Source organism: Macaca mulatta, chromosome 3, assembly GCF_049350105.2.
Source record: "Macaca mulatta isolate MMU2019108-1 chromosome 3, T2T-MMU8v2.0, whole genome shotgun sequence".
In the NCBI taxonomy this organism is placed as follows: Eukaryota; Metazoa; Chordata; class Mammalia; order Primates; family Cercopithecidae; genus Macaca; species Macaca mulatta.
In genome coordinates, this window is record NC_133408.1 from 134,337,147 (window position 1) to 134,356,474 (window position 19,328).

Genomic DNA, 19,328 nt, shown 5'->3' on the forward strand with positions numbered 1-19,328 from the left:
AGGGTGGAAGGTGGGAGAGAATCAGAAAAAATAACTAATGTGTACTAACTAGGCTTAATACCTGGGTAAAGAAACAGTCTTTACAAGAAACTCCCATGACGCAAGTTTACCTGTGTGACAAACCTGTACTTGTACCTCTGAACTTAAAATAAAGGTTACAAAGAAAGAGGAAAAAAAAAGAAAATATTCTAAAATAAAATAAAATAAAATAAAATTCTAGGCTTAAGATCTGCATCAATAAATATATTTTGAGTGCATTAAAAAGATTAAATCAATTGACAGGTTATGGATAAGTAGTCTGTGTACTATTTTCAGTCCAATGACACAAAGTTGTCCTTTGTAAAAATCACTGTAATATTGAAGAACCAGCAAGTACAGCATTTCACTATTGCAAGATGAAAAAGTTCTAGAGATTGGCTGCAGAGCAATGTAAATATACTTAACATTACTGAATTCTACACCGAAAATTGTTAAAATGATAAATTTTTTATGTTATGCGTTTTTAACCAAAATTAAAAATAATAATAAAATTGGACCATTGGAGGGGGAAAAAAGTGAGAGGATACCCAGAGATCTCATAATCTCATATCTAAAGCAAAGACTCTGAATTCAAGATGCAATTTTTTTTTTTTTTTTTTTTTTGGCAGAGCCTTGCTCTGTCACCCAGGCTGGAGTGCAGTGGCACAATTTGCGCTCACTACAAGCTCCACCTCCCGGATTCAAACCATTCTCCTGCCTCAGCCTCCCGCCTGTAGTCCCTGCCTCCAGTCCCGGCTAATTTTTTTGTATTTTTAGTAGAGACAGGGTTTCACCGTTTTAGCCAGGATGGTCTTGATCTCCTGACGTCGTGATCCTCCCGCCTCGGCCTCCCAAAGTGCTGGGATTACAGGCATGAGCCACCACTCCTGGCCAATGCAATTTTAAAAGAGCACTCAGTCCACTATTTTTGCTAGCAATGATGAAAAACAAAGGAGCAACCAAAACAAAAATAACAAACAACATTGGAAGAAACTCTCCAGTTTGTGGCCAACTGCGGTGTTCCATCTGGATTATTAAGTTATGGCTTCACGATTCTGGGTTTACGACTAACCATTGTCCATTGGTCCAAGCATTGCCCATTTTAATCTATTTACTAACTTACATTAATCTCTTGTTCTTAATTATGTATTAAATGCCTGAAAATGTACCCTCAAATACAAATGCTAGAATCTGATAAATAACCTGTTTCTTACCACCAAGTCATCCTTCTCCTCGTCTCCCATTTTGGCTGGCCATTTTTCTAAATGCACCCGCCTATACACCTGAAATGTAACCATTTTATTTTAGTTGCTTTTAACTTTAATCTAAAGCAAGATCGTGCGGTTTTCAATCTGAGGACATATTCTTTTTTGACCTATTACTGAGTTGCTAATTTCCATTCATATTGCTTTACATTGCTGTAGCTCATTGATACTTGACTGCTGGCTGCTATTTAAAGTTGTGTGATAGTAGAACTACAGTGATTCAAACCATTTCTGAATAAATAGCATTTTCTGGTCTTCACTGTGTACCTTATCAAGGTTAGCTCATCACTTGAGCCTCCTGCTGTCTCTACCACCTGCCTATATACATATCTGGATTGTAATTTGTGAGTGTTAAGATCTTCTCTAAGTAAACAATCTTGCTTCCATTTAAAATCTCAAAAATTTCATTGTATTTGTCTATTTTGAATGCTATTCTCTGTTCTTTATTTAGAGACATAAAACCCTAAAATTTCACCACAAAGATAATATCATATAAACATTGATGACGTCTAAATCCTTTGTTAATTCCAGGTTTAACAAGTCTCTTTCAGTATATTCCCTCAGGATATTTCCTTTTTTTTCTCACCTATTAAAATATTTTCTGCTACCATTGGTAAGAAACATAATAAAAGTCTGTCCGGAACTCCTGGAGCATATATTATAAGATTTTAGAGCTTGCTTTTCTTGTTCCTTCTTGCTTATAGCTTAACAGAGAGCATTTCTTTCTGTAAGCTAATGAAGTAACATAACTGTTTAAACTTTATTTTTCAAAAACTTTCTTACAGAATTCCTACAAAAACTTCCTGACAGAATTTAAAAGAAAGAAAGAAAAGGCTTGAACACAAGATTGTGAAGCATAATTAAAAGCTATCAACCAATGAGTTTGGAACCCTTGAGTTATATAATGGTTGAGAACCCCCCAGTTCAGGAGTGAGATGGACTTTGAGTCAGATTGTGGCTCTGCCATAGTGTTGTGGTCCTCAACATGTTATTTAAAGACTACGTGACTAAGTTTTCTGATCTCAAAATGGGAAGAATAAGTACAGCCATCTCAGAGGGTCATTGTGAAATTTAAATAAGATAATGCTTATAAAACATTTAGCTAAGTGTCAGATGCATCTGAGTTCCAAGCATGTTAAATACTGTCAACAAATTCACACTGGTCCTTGGCTTGAAGAAAGAACTTATGCTCTGACAGAGAGTTGTTTCTAACACTTCATGGCACATGTTTATGATGTACTGCTACTCTGAGTAAACACAGAAAAACATGGTACATACAGCCGCTTATTCAGACAAATGCTCATGTGAAATTCTGTTGACATCATGATAAAGCTTGTGGACCTCTGAACATAATGTATCTACTGTTACATACATTAAATTAGAAACTAGAAGATTAACAAAAATGGATAGTACTAGACACTTTTCTTTTAGAAACTTTCAGAGTGGCTTTGGGAAATATTTAAATCTCAGATTTCCCACACTGACTCTAACAACATGCTTAATACCCATTCTTCAATTTCACACATCACTCTCTAATCAGAATTGCAGAGTGTTAGGGTGTTTCAGATACTCAGATTGTAACATACTTTGAAATGTTTTGCAGATTTATTGGCCTGCTGCAAAGGAACGGGTGGAATTATGTAAATTAGCTGGGAAAGATGCCAATGTAAGTATGAAACTTTAACAATTATCTTTGTAAAACTTCTACTGATATGAGAATAAATATTTATATTGGGCTTTATTGAATTAATGGTATTAGTGTATTATTTTTCAGACTAAACTAACATATTCCATGTGAATATTACTGTGGAATAAAATATCTCTACCTTACCGAAAGCCATGATATTATTTATAAAATTTAAGAAATCTAGAAATATTCTAATGTATTAATTCTAAATATTATTTTTTGTCACAAAAAAGATTAGAAACACATTAAAATATTCAAAAATAAACCATCCAAAAGATTGTAGTTGTAAGAATATATATTTTTCATGTATGCACATGTATTTTGTAAGTGTACATAAAACCATCAGTTATTTTAGCATCACACAGAATTGATACGTAATTTCAATTGAGTTGAAATTAAAATATCTATAAGAATTCCTTTATGTAGTGACATGATGGAAAGAACAATAAGAATTAGTTAATAATGAATGACAATTCTGGCATAAGAACTAGTAATTACTTCCTCTGAAATTTACATATTAGTAATAATGATTATATAAAATAACTCATAAAAGACAACTAGAGGGTACTAATAGAAGCTTTTAGTTTAAGCTGCCTTGAAGAGCAGAGAAAACCCTTAAACAGGTATGACTTTTTGTCTGCGGGATGGTCTTATCTACCTTGATTTCTGCACTGTTCAAGCTGTCCTGCATGCTCCCTCTAATCGTGTTACCTGATTTATCTCCAGCAATGAGGGCCATGACTCTGACTGGCTCCTCTCCTCATCTGAGTTCTCTGATTCAGGCCAGATATTCTGTCTTCTGCCCTGACTTCTTGCATTATGGTAATGGGGAGAATTGCTCTTTTTTTTGGCAAAATAAATTTCACATCAAGTTGTAACCCAAGATGACAACAGATCGTAACCTGGGGCAGAAAAATGGACACCTTGAGGCTTCTTTTGCACCATCCTTTAATCGTACCTCTAACCACAATAATGCAGGGGTATTAAGCTCAGTAATACCGTCATATTTAATAATAACAAATAGTGTTTGTTATGAAAGGATGAATAAAGAATCCTCTATCAACGTGATATAAATAAAACAATATAACACATAATGCCTAATGATGTGAGGAGAAGCTCAGACAGCTAATAATCTCAGACAACAGGTTAGTTCACTCATTTCTTACTCATTTATTCAAAAAATATTTTTAGAGATCCTAAATATGTATATGAAATTCATATCATATCTGCCCTCATGCAGCTTTCAATCTAATGGGGGATACAGATTTGCTCAAATGATGACTTCTACATAGTAACTACAAAGCAAAATAATTGAAATGAAACAAAACAAACTTGTGGTGACCCCTGATTTTATATTCACTTATTAACAGAATTAAATGTCATCCTTTCAGGCATATTTATATTAGCAGAAATATATCAGGGAGTGTTAACATAAAATGCAGTGGGAAACAGTTTTTACATTTCGGCCACTAGAGATGAAAGAGATTAAACTATTCTGTAATGTATTCTTCTTCCTCCCATGGCTTTGATATCTTCATCCAGTTCAATATTCCAACACCAAACAGGTACCCAGGTCTGCAAAAGCACCAATACTTTACTGAACACTCATGGAGAAAAAAAAAAAAAATACTTTGGTTATGAGAGTTTTTCAAATTATTTCATTTAATGGACAGTATAAGCATGGCATAACCACCATGAACATTTTAATATTTCTGTTTCACCAGTATTGAGTATACGATAAGGAGGCAAGAAGGAAAAGGATGTTTTCAATTGACTCCAATAAACTGGTTTTCCCATGGAGTAGATCAGGGATAAACAGTCAAGGTCAAACAGTCAGTGAAGGTTTAAATTCTGACAGTGTTCTCACTTGGGTATGTTCACTAATTCCAGTTACATAGTAACTTAATTGCCTCTCTTATTAAGTTAAAGCAAACGGAGATAAACTTTTCTGGAGGTGATATCCTTGACCATGTAGGATTCTGTATATAGAACATATTGTTCCAATTCGGTCATAATTGTGAGCTAGCAACCACCTCTAACCTTTAAGTACATTTGCTGCTAACCCAGGATTAAAGATATGAGGAGCTTTTTGCTTTTTGCTAAAGTCTATAGTTTGCTGTTGAATCATGTAGTGATAATTTTTAATTTTTGCCTCATTTTAACTTGTTCCTTTAAAATAATGTTTCATTTTAGAGCTACTGATAATAGCTAACACTTTTGTAGCAGTTACCATGTTCAAGGAACTGTTTTCAATGCTTTACATTTATAACCTCATTTAATCCTTATGACAACACTATATGCTAGATTTTATTATTATTTTCTATTTTCTGGATGAGAAAACTAAAGCCAAAAATCTTAAATGGCTTGCCCAATATCATGCATCTGGTAAATGGTAAAGCCAGGGATTGAATCCAAAAGTCTTGCCCCAAGGTCTGTGCTCTTACATAACATTATAAAATATACATATAAGATCCAAAAACTATATCCTTCAAATTATTTCTCTCCGTAATATCACCAGAACATAGATCCTCATTTTTAACAGCATTACTTAGATTTTGGCCGACAGAAAACTGAGACAGCTCTGTGATTTTATTGACATCTTTTATTATGTTTGGCATTACCCTCTCTCCTCCTTCCTCTCTAGTAATTTTTACCTACTTCCCAAGAGTGTGTTTAGGATTAACAAGTGTTTGGAAAGACTGTCCCTTTACACAAAGGTACTATATAACTGCAAAACAGTGAATTATTTACCCTAATGAAAGTTAGCTAATTGGGGTGGGGATAGTAGAAGATGAGGAAACAAAAGGGAACTATTCCACTTTGTTGAACATAGTCCCCAGTTTAATCCAAAGAAGGGTAGAGGTGACAGGAAGATATTTGGTAGTATTTTACTTCTGTTTAGTGGAAAGTTATTCAAAAGAAAGTAACTAAAGAAATGTCTTTAGTCCTGACTATATAATTGTGGGTTCAACAGCTTACTCCAAGCAAAAGAAACCACAGGGTGAGGGGAGCCCGGGCTGTTTGTCAGTTTAACCACAGAGGGGCACAGCCTGTCCACACAGACATTACACAGAGTTAAAGCGTCTTCCGGAACTTCAGTTCTTTGATTATATTCACCCTCCTTCCCTCTCTCCCTTCTTTCTTTCCTTCCTTCCTTCCTTCCTTCCTTCCTTCCTTCCTTCCTTCCTTCCTTCCTTCCTTCCTTCCTTCCTTCTTTCCTTCCTCTCCCTTTCTTTTTTTCTTCCTTTCTTTCTCTCAAGAAAGTCTAAAACTAAAATAGAACGTTCATTGTAGAAAGTTTGCAAATTATATACAAGCAAAAAAAGAAAAACAAGTCATGTATAAATACCTCCCCCATGAACACTAACCAGAGATAACTGGTGACATTTTGATGTTTTTCTATCTTATCTATTTACTATTTTTCAGTATGAAATCATTGTGTACATAGTCACTTAAAACACTTATTTTTTTTACTTCACAGACTGCCATGAGCATTTTCCCATGTCATTAAATTCCTTTTTATAACACTATTTTAATAGTTACACTGCATTTCTTTATGTATTATTTCATCAATCCCCTATTGTTAGAAGTTTGGTACATATCCAGTTTTACTATAGAAAATGACACTGTACATGAAAAATTTTTATGTAAATATTATGAACATCTTTGATTATTGAGTAGACTTTTATTAGTTAAGGACATAAAAATTTTTATAAACATGTTGCCAAATCGCCCTCCAGAAAGTTTATGGCTCATATGCTCTAACCAGCATTATGTGATCAACGGAGGGTGTATTTACCTAGTATACCATTGTTAATATTGGATACAACATACAATTAATGCTTAATACAAATGCATATGAATGAATAAAATATGTATATTCTTTGCCAATAAAAAGAAAATTATTTTTGCTGTTTTAGCTTGAATTTTTTTCATTACTCTAAACATCTTATATAGCGGTAAAATAAAATTTTTAAATAGCATATCCCTGCGGGCTGTATTTTTTTAATTTTCCTGTTTGCCTTTTTTGTGCTGATTATTTACAGATTTATAAAACATATACACACACACACATACACACGTATATGTAGATGTATATAATAACATAAATATGTATAGAGTATACATAAGGTATAATGCCTTGTGTTCCATGCATGAAAACATATTCTTTTATCACTTTATCAGTTACCTTATTTGATGTATAGACTTTATTTAAATAGTCATTTCTATCTTTTTCTTTAAAATGTTTTCTTTTGCACTTTTACTGTAACTGATTATTGCTCTGTAGATATCTTCACTGTTAGATTTCCCATTTTTAAGTATAAATGTGATATATGAGATTTTCTATTTTTATTTTGAAGTGTTAACCATCTATTAAATAGTTTTTTGTTGTTGTTGTTGTTTGTTTGTTTTAGACGGAGTCTCGCTCTGTCGCCTAGGCTGGAGTACAGTGGCTCAATCTCAGCTCACTGCAACCTCTGCTGCCCGGGTTCAAGTGAGTCTCCTGCCTCAGCCTCCTGAGTAGCTGAGATTACAGGCACCTGCCACCGCTCCCAGCTATTTTTTTTTCTTCGTATTTTTGTATTTTTAGTAGAGAAAATTCACCATCTTAGCCAGGCTGATCTTGAACTCCTGACCTCGTGATCCACCCGCCTCGGCCTCCCAAAGTGTTGGAATTACAGGCGTGAGCCACCGCTCCCGGCCCTATTTTAAAGATTTTAAGACCTAAACTGATATCTCTGCATCCTGGATCCTGTCTGAGAACTTCTAGACAAGCCTAACATGTAGCACAGAGACAGATATAGGTGAAAAGTCAAAAAATGTTTGATGATAACAATATTCTGTAACACACATTAAAAATAAAACCAGATAAGATTCCTAAATCATTAGTATCTTCTAATATTTAACATAAATAAATTAAAATTAGCTATTGTAAGTCAATTATCATACTAGATATAAAGCTGTTTTGGATTTTATTGGACACTACGTACGTCTTGAGAATTACAAGTACTTCTATTTTTCTATTATCTTTCCAGGTATCTGGGGAGAAATTAAAATTCTAAGTGTTAATGCATAGACTAATATGTTTTTGCTTTTTTTCTCTCCAAGTATGAATTCATCTTTATACTTGTCTATTTAGTTATTTATATATGTATGAATATGTCTGAGAGATAAAACATTGAAACATCTAATATTACTTAGGATAATTAAAAAGTTGGCGTTTCCTTTGGTTCTTTCTCTCTTCTCCCCCTCTTCTCTTTTTCTTTCTCTCCCAGTGGGGGTAGGGTAGGGCCTATGGAAAGTCATGTAGGTAGGAGGAATAAAGGAAGGAAGGAGAAATTCAATACTTTTCCTAAGTTGAATATATTATTCCCTGGGTTGTCTGGTTACATGCAGTGATTGACATTGTGGGCAATAGCTGACAAATTAGCTTTCAGGGAAAGTTACAAAGGCTGCTTCTCAAAGTTATCTTTCTTCATGCCTCACAGAATTACACTACCATTGATAGCCTTGCAGGTCACTAAGTGAATTAAATCAGGTTAATTATTGATCATGCTATTTAAACAAATCTTTGAAACTTTGTGTATAAGAATAAAACAATACAGGATTTCTGAGACTTAAAAAAGTGAAGTTATGAATTGAAAGGGAAGTCATTGTAAAGTTTTTTTTGCAACAAGGATTGTTTGGCTTAAATGTCAACCTCAGCCAAAATTTAAAGTGGGAGACCTTATCTTTCATGATCTCTGTTCACAGGTTTCTTTTGCTCAGTCAGCCAAGGCCTTTCTATTGCCTCTAGGCTGCTGAGAGAACCATCCTCTCTCAACTTCCCTACAGAAAACTTTGAGCACAACTGACATTTTTGTAAACTGTGTCAGATACTTCAAGATTCACCCATACTTTTTTTTATTATTATTATTCCATGTCAGCCCAATCAGACAGAAGGAGGAATTTCACAAATTAATCTGAGGTATGCCTTGTCAAGTCAGGAAATTGGCATATTAGGCAACTTTCTAGGACTAGCACCATTTTAATAAAGTACTCCTAGAAAAGTGAAAGGAAATGAAATACTTTAGATGTGATTCAGAATTTTTTTTTAAATAATCAACAAAATTATATCCCCACTGTGTATAAAATGTTACCCTGGATCATATTTGTCTTTTTAAACAGTGCTGCGTCACTGGTGGCTTCTAATCTGTTTGACTCCATAATTTAAAATCTGGAAAGGGAGTTATATGTCTTTATCCAAATATTTATTTCAGAATCTTGCAAAATTACTTTCTAAATTCTAACTGAGCTTTTGAAAAAATGAACTAATTGGTGGTGAGTCAGTCCTCCCTCACTCCAGCCATATGATTTTACTGTTCCCTGCCCTGCATGCTCTCCCCGATGCACTAACGTCTTTGTGCAGGAAAAAACAAGGAATAAAAGTCTTTTCAAAAAGCGAGCATGAGTGAGCAAATTAAAGGCTGAATTATAAAACTTCCTACTCTAGCCATGAGGTCATCAATAAAATTTACCTGGTGATCAAGTACATTTTCATACTTTTATCTTATCTTTTCTCATATTACTTTGTCTTCATTGTTTGTTCAAAACTATTAGTATTGACCTGCCACGGTGGCTCATGCGTCTAGGGGTTTGCTTGAGGCCAGGAGTCCCAGACCAGACTAGGTAACAAAGCGATACCCTGTCTCTACAAAAAATTACAAAAATTATCCAGGAGTTGGTGACTTGCACCTGTAGTTCCAGCTACTCAAGAGGCTGAGGCTGGAGAATTGCTTGGGCCCAGGAAGCGGAGGCTGCAGTGAGCCGAGATCGCACCACTATACTCCAGCAGCTTAAACAAACAAACAACAAACAAATATGTGTGTGTGTGTGTGTGTGTGTATGCCAGTTGAAACGTTGTAGCTCAAAATCAGGGTAAGGAATACACAAGTATTAAATTTATATTATTTCACTTAATCTACATAACAGCCATAACAATCCTATCAGTAAGTCATTGTCTGCCTTTTTAAAAAATTTTATTTCATTCTAAGAAACACCCTACCAGTTAGGTTATCATCTATTGTTGGGGTTTGTTTGTTTTTTTAAATATATTCCTCCTAGGAACCCCAACAACAGCAGTGGACCATTAGATCCATGCCTGACTGGTGAGTAACCTATGGCCACTTGGGCAGAAATAAACTGAACTTTTTCTGTGAAATCCAGTGGTTTATAATCAGATTACCAACTTCCTTAATAACCCAACACTTGCCTGTCTCCTGGGTAAATTCAATCTAGAATAAAAGTGTACTCCAGCCCAGTGTTTACTTAAGTGTCTTTGGATCTAAGAATCATGAAGCCATGGTTAAGAAATTGCATCTAACAAATATGTAAAGATACAGTATCACTTGCAGGAGATAGATTGAAAATAATATGTAATAACAAGAATAAATACTTTGAAAAAGAGAGAGTCACTATTAACTGCTATCTGAAGCATATAAAATAATTAAATTCTAAAGATCATGATGACATAAGGAAATATTTTTAGGCATAAGCTTATGCAAAACAAAAAGAAACAAAAATTTCTTCAAAAATTTGACTCGGTGTAAAAAAAGTCCATGAGAAAAACAGGGATTATTGAAATTAACCAGAAATAATCTGATTCTTAAAGGCTCTGAAACATTGGAAAATAAATGGCAAAAAGTGGTAGGACATCTGGTCAATAAGAATAGAATAAATAGGTAGAGATGCACGTTTGTGTTCAGTGTTTTGTTCAGTGTAGCTGAGACAGATGACATTGCACACAGTAGTAGCTATATAGTATAAATTATGTGGTAATAACAGATCATGATAGATTTTGTGTTCTATGTATTTCTTGTAGAAAGTAAGGATACCAGGTGTGGTGGTTGGTGCCTGTAGTCCTAGCTACTTGGGAGGCTGAGTAAGGAGGATCTCTTGAGCCTAGGAGTTTGAGGCCAGTCTGGACAACATGGAGAGGTCTCATCTCTAAAAAAATTTAAAAAAGAAAATTTTAAATATGTACATCTAATTCACATTCTGTTTATATCCATTTTCTAGGCCTCACTGAGTTCCACTTTAGAGGCTTGCATTCTAATTAACCCTAATTCTGATTAGTTCAATGGTTTTATAACTTCAAAAATGTAAAACGCTACTCCTTTATCCCATGGTTTCTATATTTGTCTTGCCTTCTTTGCTACAACAGATGTCTAGAATTTCTCATAAATCTTTTTTCATTTGTGCTCTTACTTTTGAAGACTAATCTACTTGGAAAACAGGTGGCATAAATGATAATATTTCAAAAACCTGAATTGTGTGTTAATGCTTTTAATTTTTATGCCCAATAGACAGAATGTGCGAATTTCATCAGAGTACTTCAGCCATATAACAAAACTCACATATATGTGTGTGGAACTGGAGCATTTCATCCAATATGTGGATATATTGATCTTGGAGTCTACAAGGAGGTAAATAATGAAAAAGCATGAAAAGCATAATTTATTGTAATACCTTGTTACTTAATTCTTATGACATAAAAGAGGCAGATTTGAATATAAAGACTGAAACATATATGGCCAGGCATGGAGGTGCATGCCTGTAATCCCAAAACTCCAGAGGATGAAGTCAGAGGGTCCCTTGAGCCAAGGAATTCAAATCCATCCTAAGCAGCATAGGAAGATCCATTTTAAAACAAAACAAAACAAAAAATGAATAGTTTATGAACAATATAGTAACTCATGTTCTTAGCCATTCTATGGACTGTCGTTTTCACCATATACTTGATCTACCTAATAAAAATGTTTTTCTATTAAAAGTGGTTTTTAGCAGGATGATCAAAATTAATAGTGTAAAATGTTAAAAGCATTTGTTTTTATGGGCTCCATGTATGTCTTTATTTTCTATTGACTTTCCTTTTTAACTAGATATATATATATAGAATGTTGCTGTTGGTAAAAATTCATTTTCCATAAGATCTTGTAGTGGAATTGTATTATATAAATAATTTCATTTTCCCATCTAATAAAGTTTACCTGTTATGTATAATAGTGGACGCTAAGTAAAGAATATTTTAATAATTTTGTTAAAACTTTATAGTCATTGGCACAATGAATTTATTGTTTCAGCTGGACCAAATTGGCATAATGGAAATAAAGGATGTATTAATTAGGAGTCATGTATTCCAGATATCAATTAGAACTTTAATAAGTGAGAAACATGCATATTTTGGCAATTAAATTATTTACCAATAATTCAGTTTACTGTCCTTGTGTTATGAACTTCATGCCATCCACTTTACATGGATTAATGCTTTGGAATTTCACAACACTCTTAATAAAGCCAGTGTCATTATAATTACCAATTTACAGGTTAGTAAAAATTAAGTCTCAATGGAATAAATAATATGCTAAATCACCCAACTAATAAATGGTCTTGCAACAAATTGAATCAAGGCAGTGTAACTCTAGAGCAAGCATGAGCAACTGAGCTTTAGGATAAGTGCTCCCAGTTGTTTCTTGGTGATGTGCAATGTCATCCTGATGTTTCTGTAAGTACAGTCATGTGCATCATAACAAAGTTTCCATCAGCAACAGGCTGCATATAATACAGTAGTCCCATGAGATTATATTACCCTATTTCTACTGTATCTTTTCTATGTTTACATATATTTAGATACACAAATGCTTACCATTGTCTTATGGTTGCCTGTAGTATTCAACAGTAACGAGCTGTACATGTTTGTAATCTAGGAGCCGTAGGCTATACCATATAGCCTAGGTGTGCAGTAGGCTATACTATCTAGGTTTGTGTAAGTGTACTCTGTGATGTTCACACAACGATGACATTGCATAACGATGTACTTCTCAGAACATATCCTGTCTTTAAGTGATGCATGACTGTACTTTTTGTGAGTAACCACACATATTTGCAGGATAATTGGCTGTGTTTTTGAAAGTAAAGTCTGGGATTATGGAAAAGGTTTCTTTATACTGACTTAACTGATTCACACAGAAATCAAACCCACAACTATGGATGGATAGATTTTGCTCTCTAACCAACTTGTCTAACCAGCCCAGACTCAACTGTTTGAAAATAAAGCAACCCTGACAGTTAAATTTCTGAACCACTAGGAGACTAGGAAACTTGAATCTATCATTCTTTGTTGGTGGTGTAATGCTCTCTTGTCTAGCTCTGATGCAGGGTAATATATAACGTTAGCTCGTAGCATAGGGTGTAATTATGTGATATAGCCCCACAGCTTGAGTGTGTTTTGAGGCCTAAGGATAAAGGCCAAACTCACAACCTGCTGAGGAGGGCAAATAGTGTTCTATAGCTTCTTAAAAGTCACAAATGCTGGCCGGACACAGTAGCTCACACTTTGGGAGGCCGAGGTAGGCAGATCACCAGAGGTCAGGAGTTCGAGACCAGCCTGGCTAACATGGTGAAACCCTGTCTCTACTAATAATACAAATGTAGCCAAGCGTGGTGGCACGTGCTTGTAATCCCAGCTACTCTAAAGGCTGAGGCAAGAAAATTGTTTGAACTCAGGAGGCAGAGGTTGCAGTGAGCCAAGATTGTACTACTGCACTCCAGCCTGGGTGACAGAGCAAGACTCTGTCTCCAAAAAAAAAAAAAAAAAAAAAAAAAAAAAAAAAAAAAAAAAAGTCACAAGTGCTGAAAGGGAATTTAGATTTTAGATGGAGCTAATTAGTAGCTAATTAGCAGCTTGGGACTGTCAAGAAGCTCTGGGACAGTCAAATTTACAAGTTTCATGAATAAGAGAATTATAAGTAAACAGGGGTTTTCAGACCAGTTTTCAGCTGGTCTGGCGTACAGGTAATTGTATGGCAGCCCTGCTTGAAAGTTGTTAACTTTTTAAATGTATCATTAGTCCCAATAAATCATTGTACTTCTAGAGGGAGTTTAGAAGGACCTTCCATTTTCAAATAAATAAGGCTCCTCCTAAGGTGGCTGGGAAGAGGGAACAGCAATACACCAAAGGAGCAGAAGAAGGTATACTTCAGGGACTGCTGTGCAGTGTGGCTGGGGCAATGGGAAGAAACAGGGAAAAGCTAAGATGAATCCCAGATTTCTGACTTTGCCAGTGAGTTGAAGAGTGGTGTTATTTATTGAGGTGAGAGTAGTAGCAAGTTTGAGGGAAATATGGTGAGTTAGTTTTTCACATTCTGCGTTTGAGGCATATTCAGTAGGTCATGCCAAGTGGCCAACTGGAGCTGGAATTTAGGATGGAAGTCAGTGCTGCTGTCAACAACTTCTAATAGTAAGTTGAGGACAGATGGCCAGAGTTTGAAATATGGTTCCAGTCGTTTACTAACTCCATTGCTGTGTGCATACTCTATAAACTTTCTACGCTTCTGCTTATTCAGTAAAATAATGATAATAGTAACTATTTCACAGAATTATTTTGAGAATAAAAATGAGAAAATGATTGTATACTATTTGGCATAGCACTTGCTTCATTCTAGTCACTTAACATTCATCCATTTCTAGATAACAGAAACACAGAAAGCTAAACAGGCGTGGATATACACAATATGTATATTTTACATATTTCTATAAAATAATATTTGTATCCCACAGTGCTGGGAAACCTTGAAAGTTGTTTAATACTTGGCTTGGTATCGTTTCCTCTGGGACCTCCCCTCTGCTGCTGCAGATCTTATCTTTAAATTGCCATGATATTGACAATAATGTTGCTTAGCTGTTGTGATCGTTAAATGTTTTCTTACTATCATTCCTACCTACTTGTATCATCTTTACTTCTCTGCCCATATTTCCATCTGCATAGCTCAGACAGGTGCTTTTTGCATAATTAATCAAGAATAAGGAACTTCATAGAAGCAATCTTATAAAGTTGAAGTCTCAAAATATAGAGTGCCATTAATTCAGTCAGTTTATTTCAGGAAGCACATGGAATCATCCATTTTTTTATATATATATACTATTTTCTTGTATGTGTCCTTGACTGGCTCAAGGAAACTTGCTTTCTTGCTATCTTCTATTTCCAGTAGATTATAAAGGGAGACCTTGTCCTCAGCTTCCACAAATATCAATATAATGGGCTTCCATGGATCATTTAATCAAATATTGTATTCAAAAACAGAAGTCTATACAATTTTAAGAGTTTATCTAGTACCTTGGATCCACTGTTACATTTTCCCAGGTATTTTTTTTTTCTTTAATACTTCCTTCTTTCCTCTTTCCCTCAGTTCCTCCCTCCCCAGCCTCCCTTCCTTCCTTTTTTTTCCAGCTTTTTACTGTAATTTTCTGGGGCATCAGGATTCAGTTCACTTTTCTCTTTACAATATCCCATTACAGATTTTTGAGTCAATAAATCTATTTGATCTGTGGAGAATAATGTACCCTTAATGATATTTAAATATGCTTCCGAGTCACCATCTGCAGTTGTTTTCCCCTGGCATATCTCTGACCCCATCCGCAGTTGGGAAGCATGCCCTAAATGTGTTCTCATTAAACTTTTTTTCATAGCTCAGTTCCACTATTACAACTTTTCATTAGTTGGCCTATTCTAACAAAACAAACTTGGATTTGATCATGTTGTGTTCACAGTGAGTCTACAAATTAACTTCAACACATTTTTAAATTTATGTGTTTGAAATTCTGAGACTAGATTAGTTAAGAGGATAAATTTTGGAGACAGTCATTAATTCAACCTCCGTTTTGCCTCTTACGAGCTATGTGAGAGAATAAGGTCAGTAACCCTTTCTATCCTCAATGCGATATTTGCAAGTCTGGAATTATTAAAGTATTACCAGCTACATTATTAGGCTGGTGGTGAGAATTCAATGAGATAAAGGGCATAAAGTTGCTGGCATTAGATTAGTACCTATTTAGGTACCCTTATTATTTGTATTAAAGTGTTTACTTAAAATTATGATCCATAAATTGTTAACCAGGCTATTTAAATTGCTATTAGTATTTAGTATTTTTTTTTTAAATTAGGCAGTAGTTACTATTGGTCTTGTTCAAAAGAAAAACAAAGATCTGAAGTGCAACATAACACATAATTTTCTCTGTCTCTTTTGCTTTGTTGCTTGTGTTCTACGTAAGTTGCACTGAATGGTCCCTTTTTATTACATGGGTGCTGTGATATAACCTAATAGATACGTCACCTAGCCAGAATGTCTGAAGTGCAGGATTTCTGTAACTAGTGCATGCACAGAGTGAGTCATCATCCTTTCTGCTGGATGGTAGTGCTGTCATTGTTATGAAACACTCAATCTCATGGGGCCATATTCATTATACATTCATATTTTTTCTTGGAAAGTTCAACTTAAGATGTTATTTATTTTCCCGAATACTAAAAGTCTGCCAATGTCATTCTGTCTGTGACCACTATTATAAAAATAGATGTTTCAGCCAAAGTAACTATGTGGTTTAATGTGTACAGTGCTTTCGTAATAGTGAAATACTACCACAGGATTTTTTTTTTTTTTACCCAGATGTATCAACAACTTGAAAATGAACTGTCCGCCTTAGAACACTTTTATGTTACTGTAATTTTAAAAACTGTTACAAGGTTTAAGTCATTTGACATAGTTGAAGATGCTTAGTTATATAAATCATAATCATTATCCTGAAAGTATGATTATTATAGCAAATCTATTTCTTAAAAGATGAAGTTGGTTTTATTAGGCTTAATAAGTTATTCATGAAGCTCAAGAAATGTGTGTTCTTAGTGGTGATTTTGATATTGATAATGGTGGAGACTAAATGTACTGATGAGTACATTACTACTTCCATTTGAAAAACTCACTCAGTATTATCATTGCCACTTTGGGCAAAGGGAGACCAAAACATGGTTATTAAGTCTTGCCAGATATGTTTGCTAAAAAGTTAAGGAGTCCAGCATGATGCACATGCTGTATACTCAATTAATTTTATCAAATTCATGAGTTGGAATTCAGTTTGTATCTCCCACATTCTTACTGTTTGTAATATTTTTAAAAAGCTCACTGATATTAATATTTCTCATAACAGGATGTTATATTCAAACTAGACACACATAATTTGGAGTCTGGCAGACTGAAATGTCCTTTCGATCCTCAGCAGCCTTTTGCTTCAGTAATGACAGGTAAGATCAATGACAGGCAGTTCTTATCCTTAAATGGTTTTCTAAGAGTCATTTGTTGACTGAACCACATTTTCCTATTGAGTTAAAGTAATTGTTGACTAATCTACCATCAGCAATTTGTTTCCATTATTTTAGTGCCAGATTTGTCTGTACTGAGCATCCTTCTCAGTAAAGGAAGGCCACAGCAATCCATGGTGTCTGCACAGTTACTTTTTAAATGCACTTCTGATTGAATTTTTATAATGTAAAAGAACACATAATTATGTGTTCTATATTTTATATTTAGATGTCTGGGGATTTTCTTATGTTGTAATATCTCCCTATCTGACTTAGTATGGAAATTAAATTTAGCAATTCCCTATGTGGGTGAATTAAATCAAATTAATCAAGCTATAGAATACAGATAATAGAATGTTATAACATCTTCTTTTGCAATTTCACTATAACCTGATTTTATCAGTGGAAACATGAAATTTCTGCTAGCATAGCTAGTCTTCTCTCACTTTGTATACATCTTAAATTCTCTTATGAGATAGCTATCTTGTTCAAAGAAGCAGTGCTGTGTGGTCTGAAGTCTGCTCCAAGGAATGTCGCCAAGACTTCTGAATATCAACCATTATAAGGACTCCTTTTGTCTTGGTTTGGTTCATGACTTTAGTCTCTTTCTATTTAACTTGTCTGTCAAATGTTTGAATAGACGATAAGAGTGAAGCACTATGACATTTTAATTTTCACTTAGTGAAAACTAGTGATTTTGCTTTGAAGTGACAACATGTGTGTATTTGTGTTTTTTGAAAATTATGTGACTAATGATCAGTCATTATTCTCAGAAAATGAGATACATGGTTTGTGATTCTGATTTGTGAAGTGGAGTTGGCACACTCTTAATAAAAAGCAAAACAAAACAATAGATTGGTGGCAGTTGTTACACCCCTTATGAATCTCCAAGTAATTTTAGGTACAAGAAAGAAGTTTGAAAGCCTGGATATTCAGATCTAATTTTTATGTTGAAATATATTTTTCCTAACAAAACATTCAAATACTTGCAATTTTATAGTTTTCAAAGTGACATTTCGCTTCGTTTACCAAACTTTTTAATAATGTCTTTGTTGTTATTTTATTCTTTTTAAAAAATATGCCCACAATGAAATATTGCCATTTACCTGATACATCGTAGGGAAATACTGTAAGAGGATGGAAGCAGTACCTAATCTACATCTACTTTACATAGCTGGAGTTTTTTTTTTTTTTTTTTTTCTCTCTCTCTCTCTCTGTGTGTGTGTGTGTGTGTGTGTGTGTGTCTGTGTTTCTTTAGAAGTTAGCTATCTCATTCTTGAGGTTGAATTATCCCTGACCATTCATTGAAATCTTATTTAGATGGATATAAACAGGGACTATAGAAAGTATCTTCATGCCTTCTTATACAAGGCAGAATTTTAAAGATATATTTCTGAGCAAAAATAAATTTCAGTGACAACACAATGTATTTGTTCTCATATTTAGGCTTTCATAAAATCTAAATGCTTTGTAGGAATTAGCCATTTTTTACATTGTTCTATTACATGTAAAGCCAAGTGGTTGACTAACAAGTTTCTTGAAATAGTAAAGGTTTACCTCTCAAAGAGACAACATATTCTCCTGCAGGGACAGCCTTCTTCCTGCCACTCCACCCCCACCCCTACCCAACATCCTGACTAACATTAGGGAACATGGATCCTTACTCCCTTCTTCTCCTTCCCTTATGTTTTTCTCACTCCCCTTCCTTCCATCTTCTTCCTCTCTCTAACCTGCCTTTTCTCTTTTCTCTTTGTCCTCCCCTTCTCCTGCCTCCACTTTTCCCCCTCTTCCTCTTACTTCCCTTCTTCCTCCTTCTCACCATCCCTTCTCTCCTCCTCCTTTTCCTTCTCCTTTCTTCTTCGTTCTTCTCTCCTTTCTCTCTCTTCTTCTCCTTGACATTCCCCTTCTCTCTTTTCTTTCTTTCTGTCTCTGGTGAAACAGAACATGCATTTTACACAAATAACAGAACAAAGAAGTTTGGTATGCAGTAATGGCAACATCTTTCCCCTTTCAAGAATTCCTGTTTATCAGAACTATTAGAGACATGATTAGCTACAAAGAATGCAACATGTTATAATTACCAAGAATGACTTCAGTGCTGAAAGCTCCCTTTCAGCAGAGGTTAGGCAAAGAAAATTTGTGGTCATTGAGGTTGTGTCAGTTAAGTACTAATTACACAATCCATTCC

At 34.7% G+C, this 19,328-nt stretch overlaps 1 protein-coding gene across 1 annotated transcript in view; it reads left to right on the forward strand.

The window, feature by feature from the left end:
• Positions 1 to 19,328, forward strand: part of SEMA3D (semaphorin 3D) — a 193,242-nt gene that overhangs the window by 102,705 nt on the left and 71,209 nt on the right. Inside the window, exons 5-7 of the mRNA XM_028846124.2 lie at positions 2,887 to 2,949; positions 11,316 to 11,435; positions 16,990 to 17,083. Of these exons, the coding sequence (XP_028701957.1) occupies positions 2,887 to 2,949; positions 11,316 to 11,435; positions 16,990 to 17,083 (277 nt within the window). The remainder of the gene's footprint in view (positions 1 to 2,886; positions 2,950 to 11,315; positions 11,436 to 16,989; positions 17,084 to 19,328) is intronic.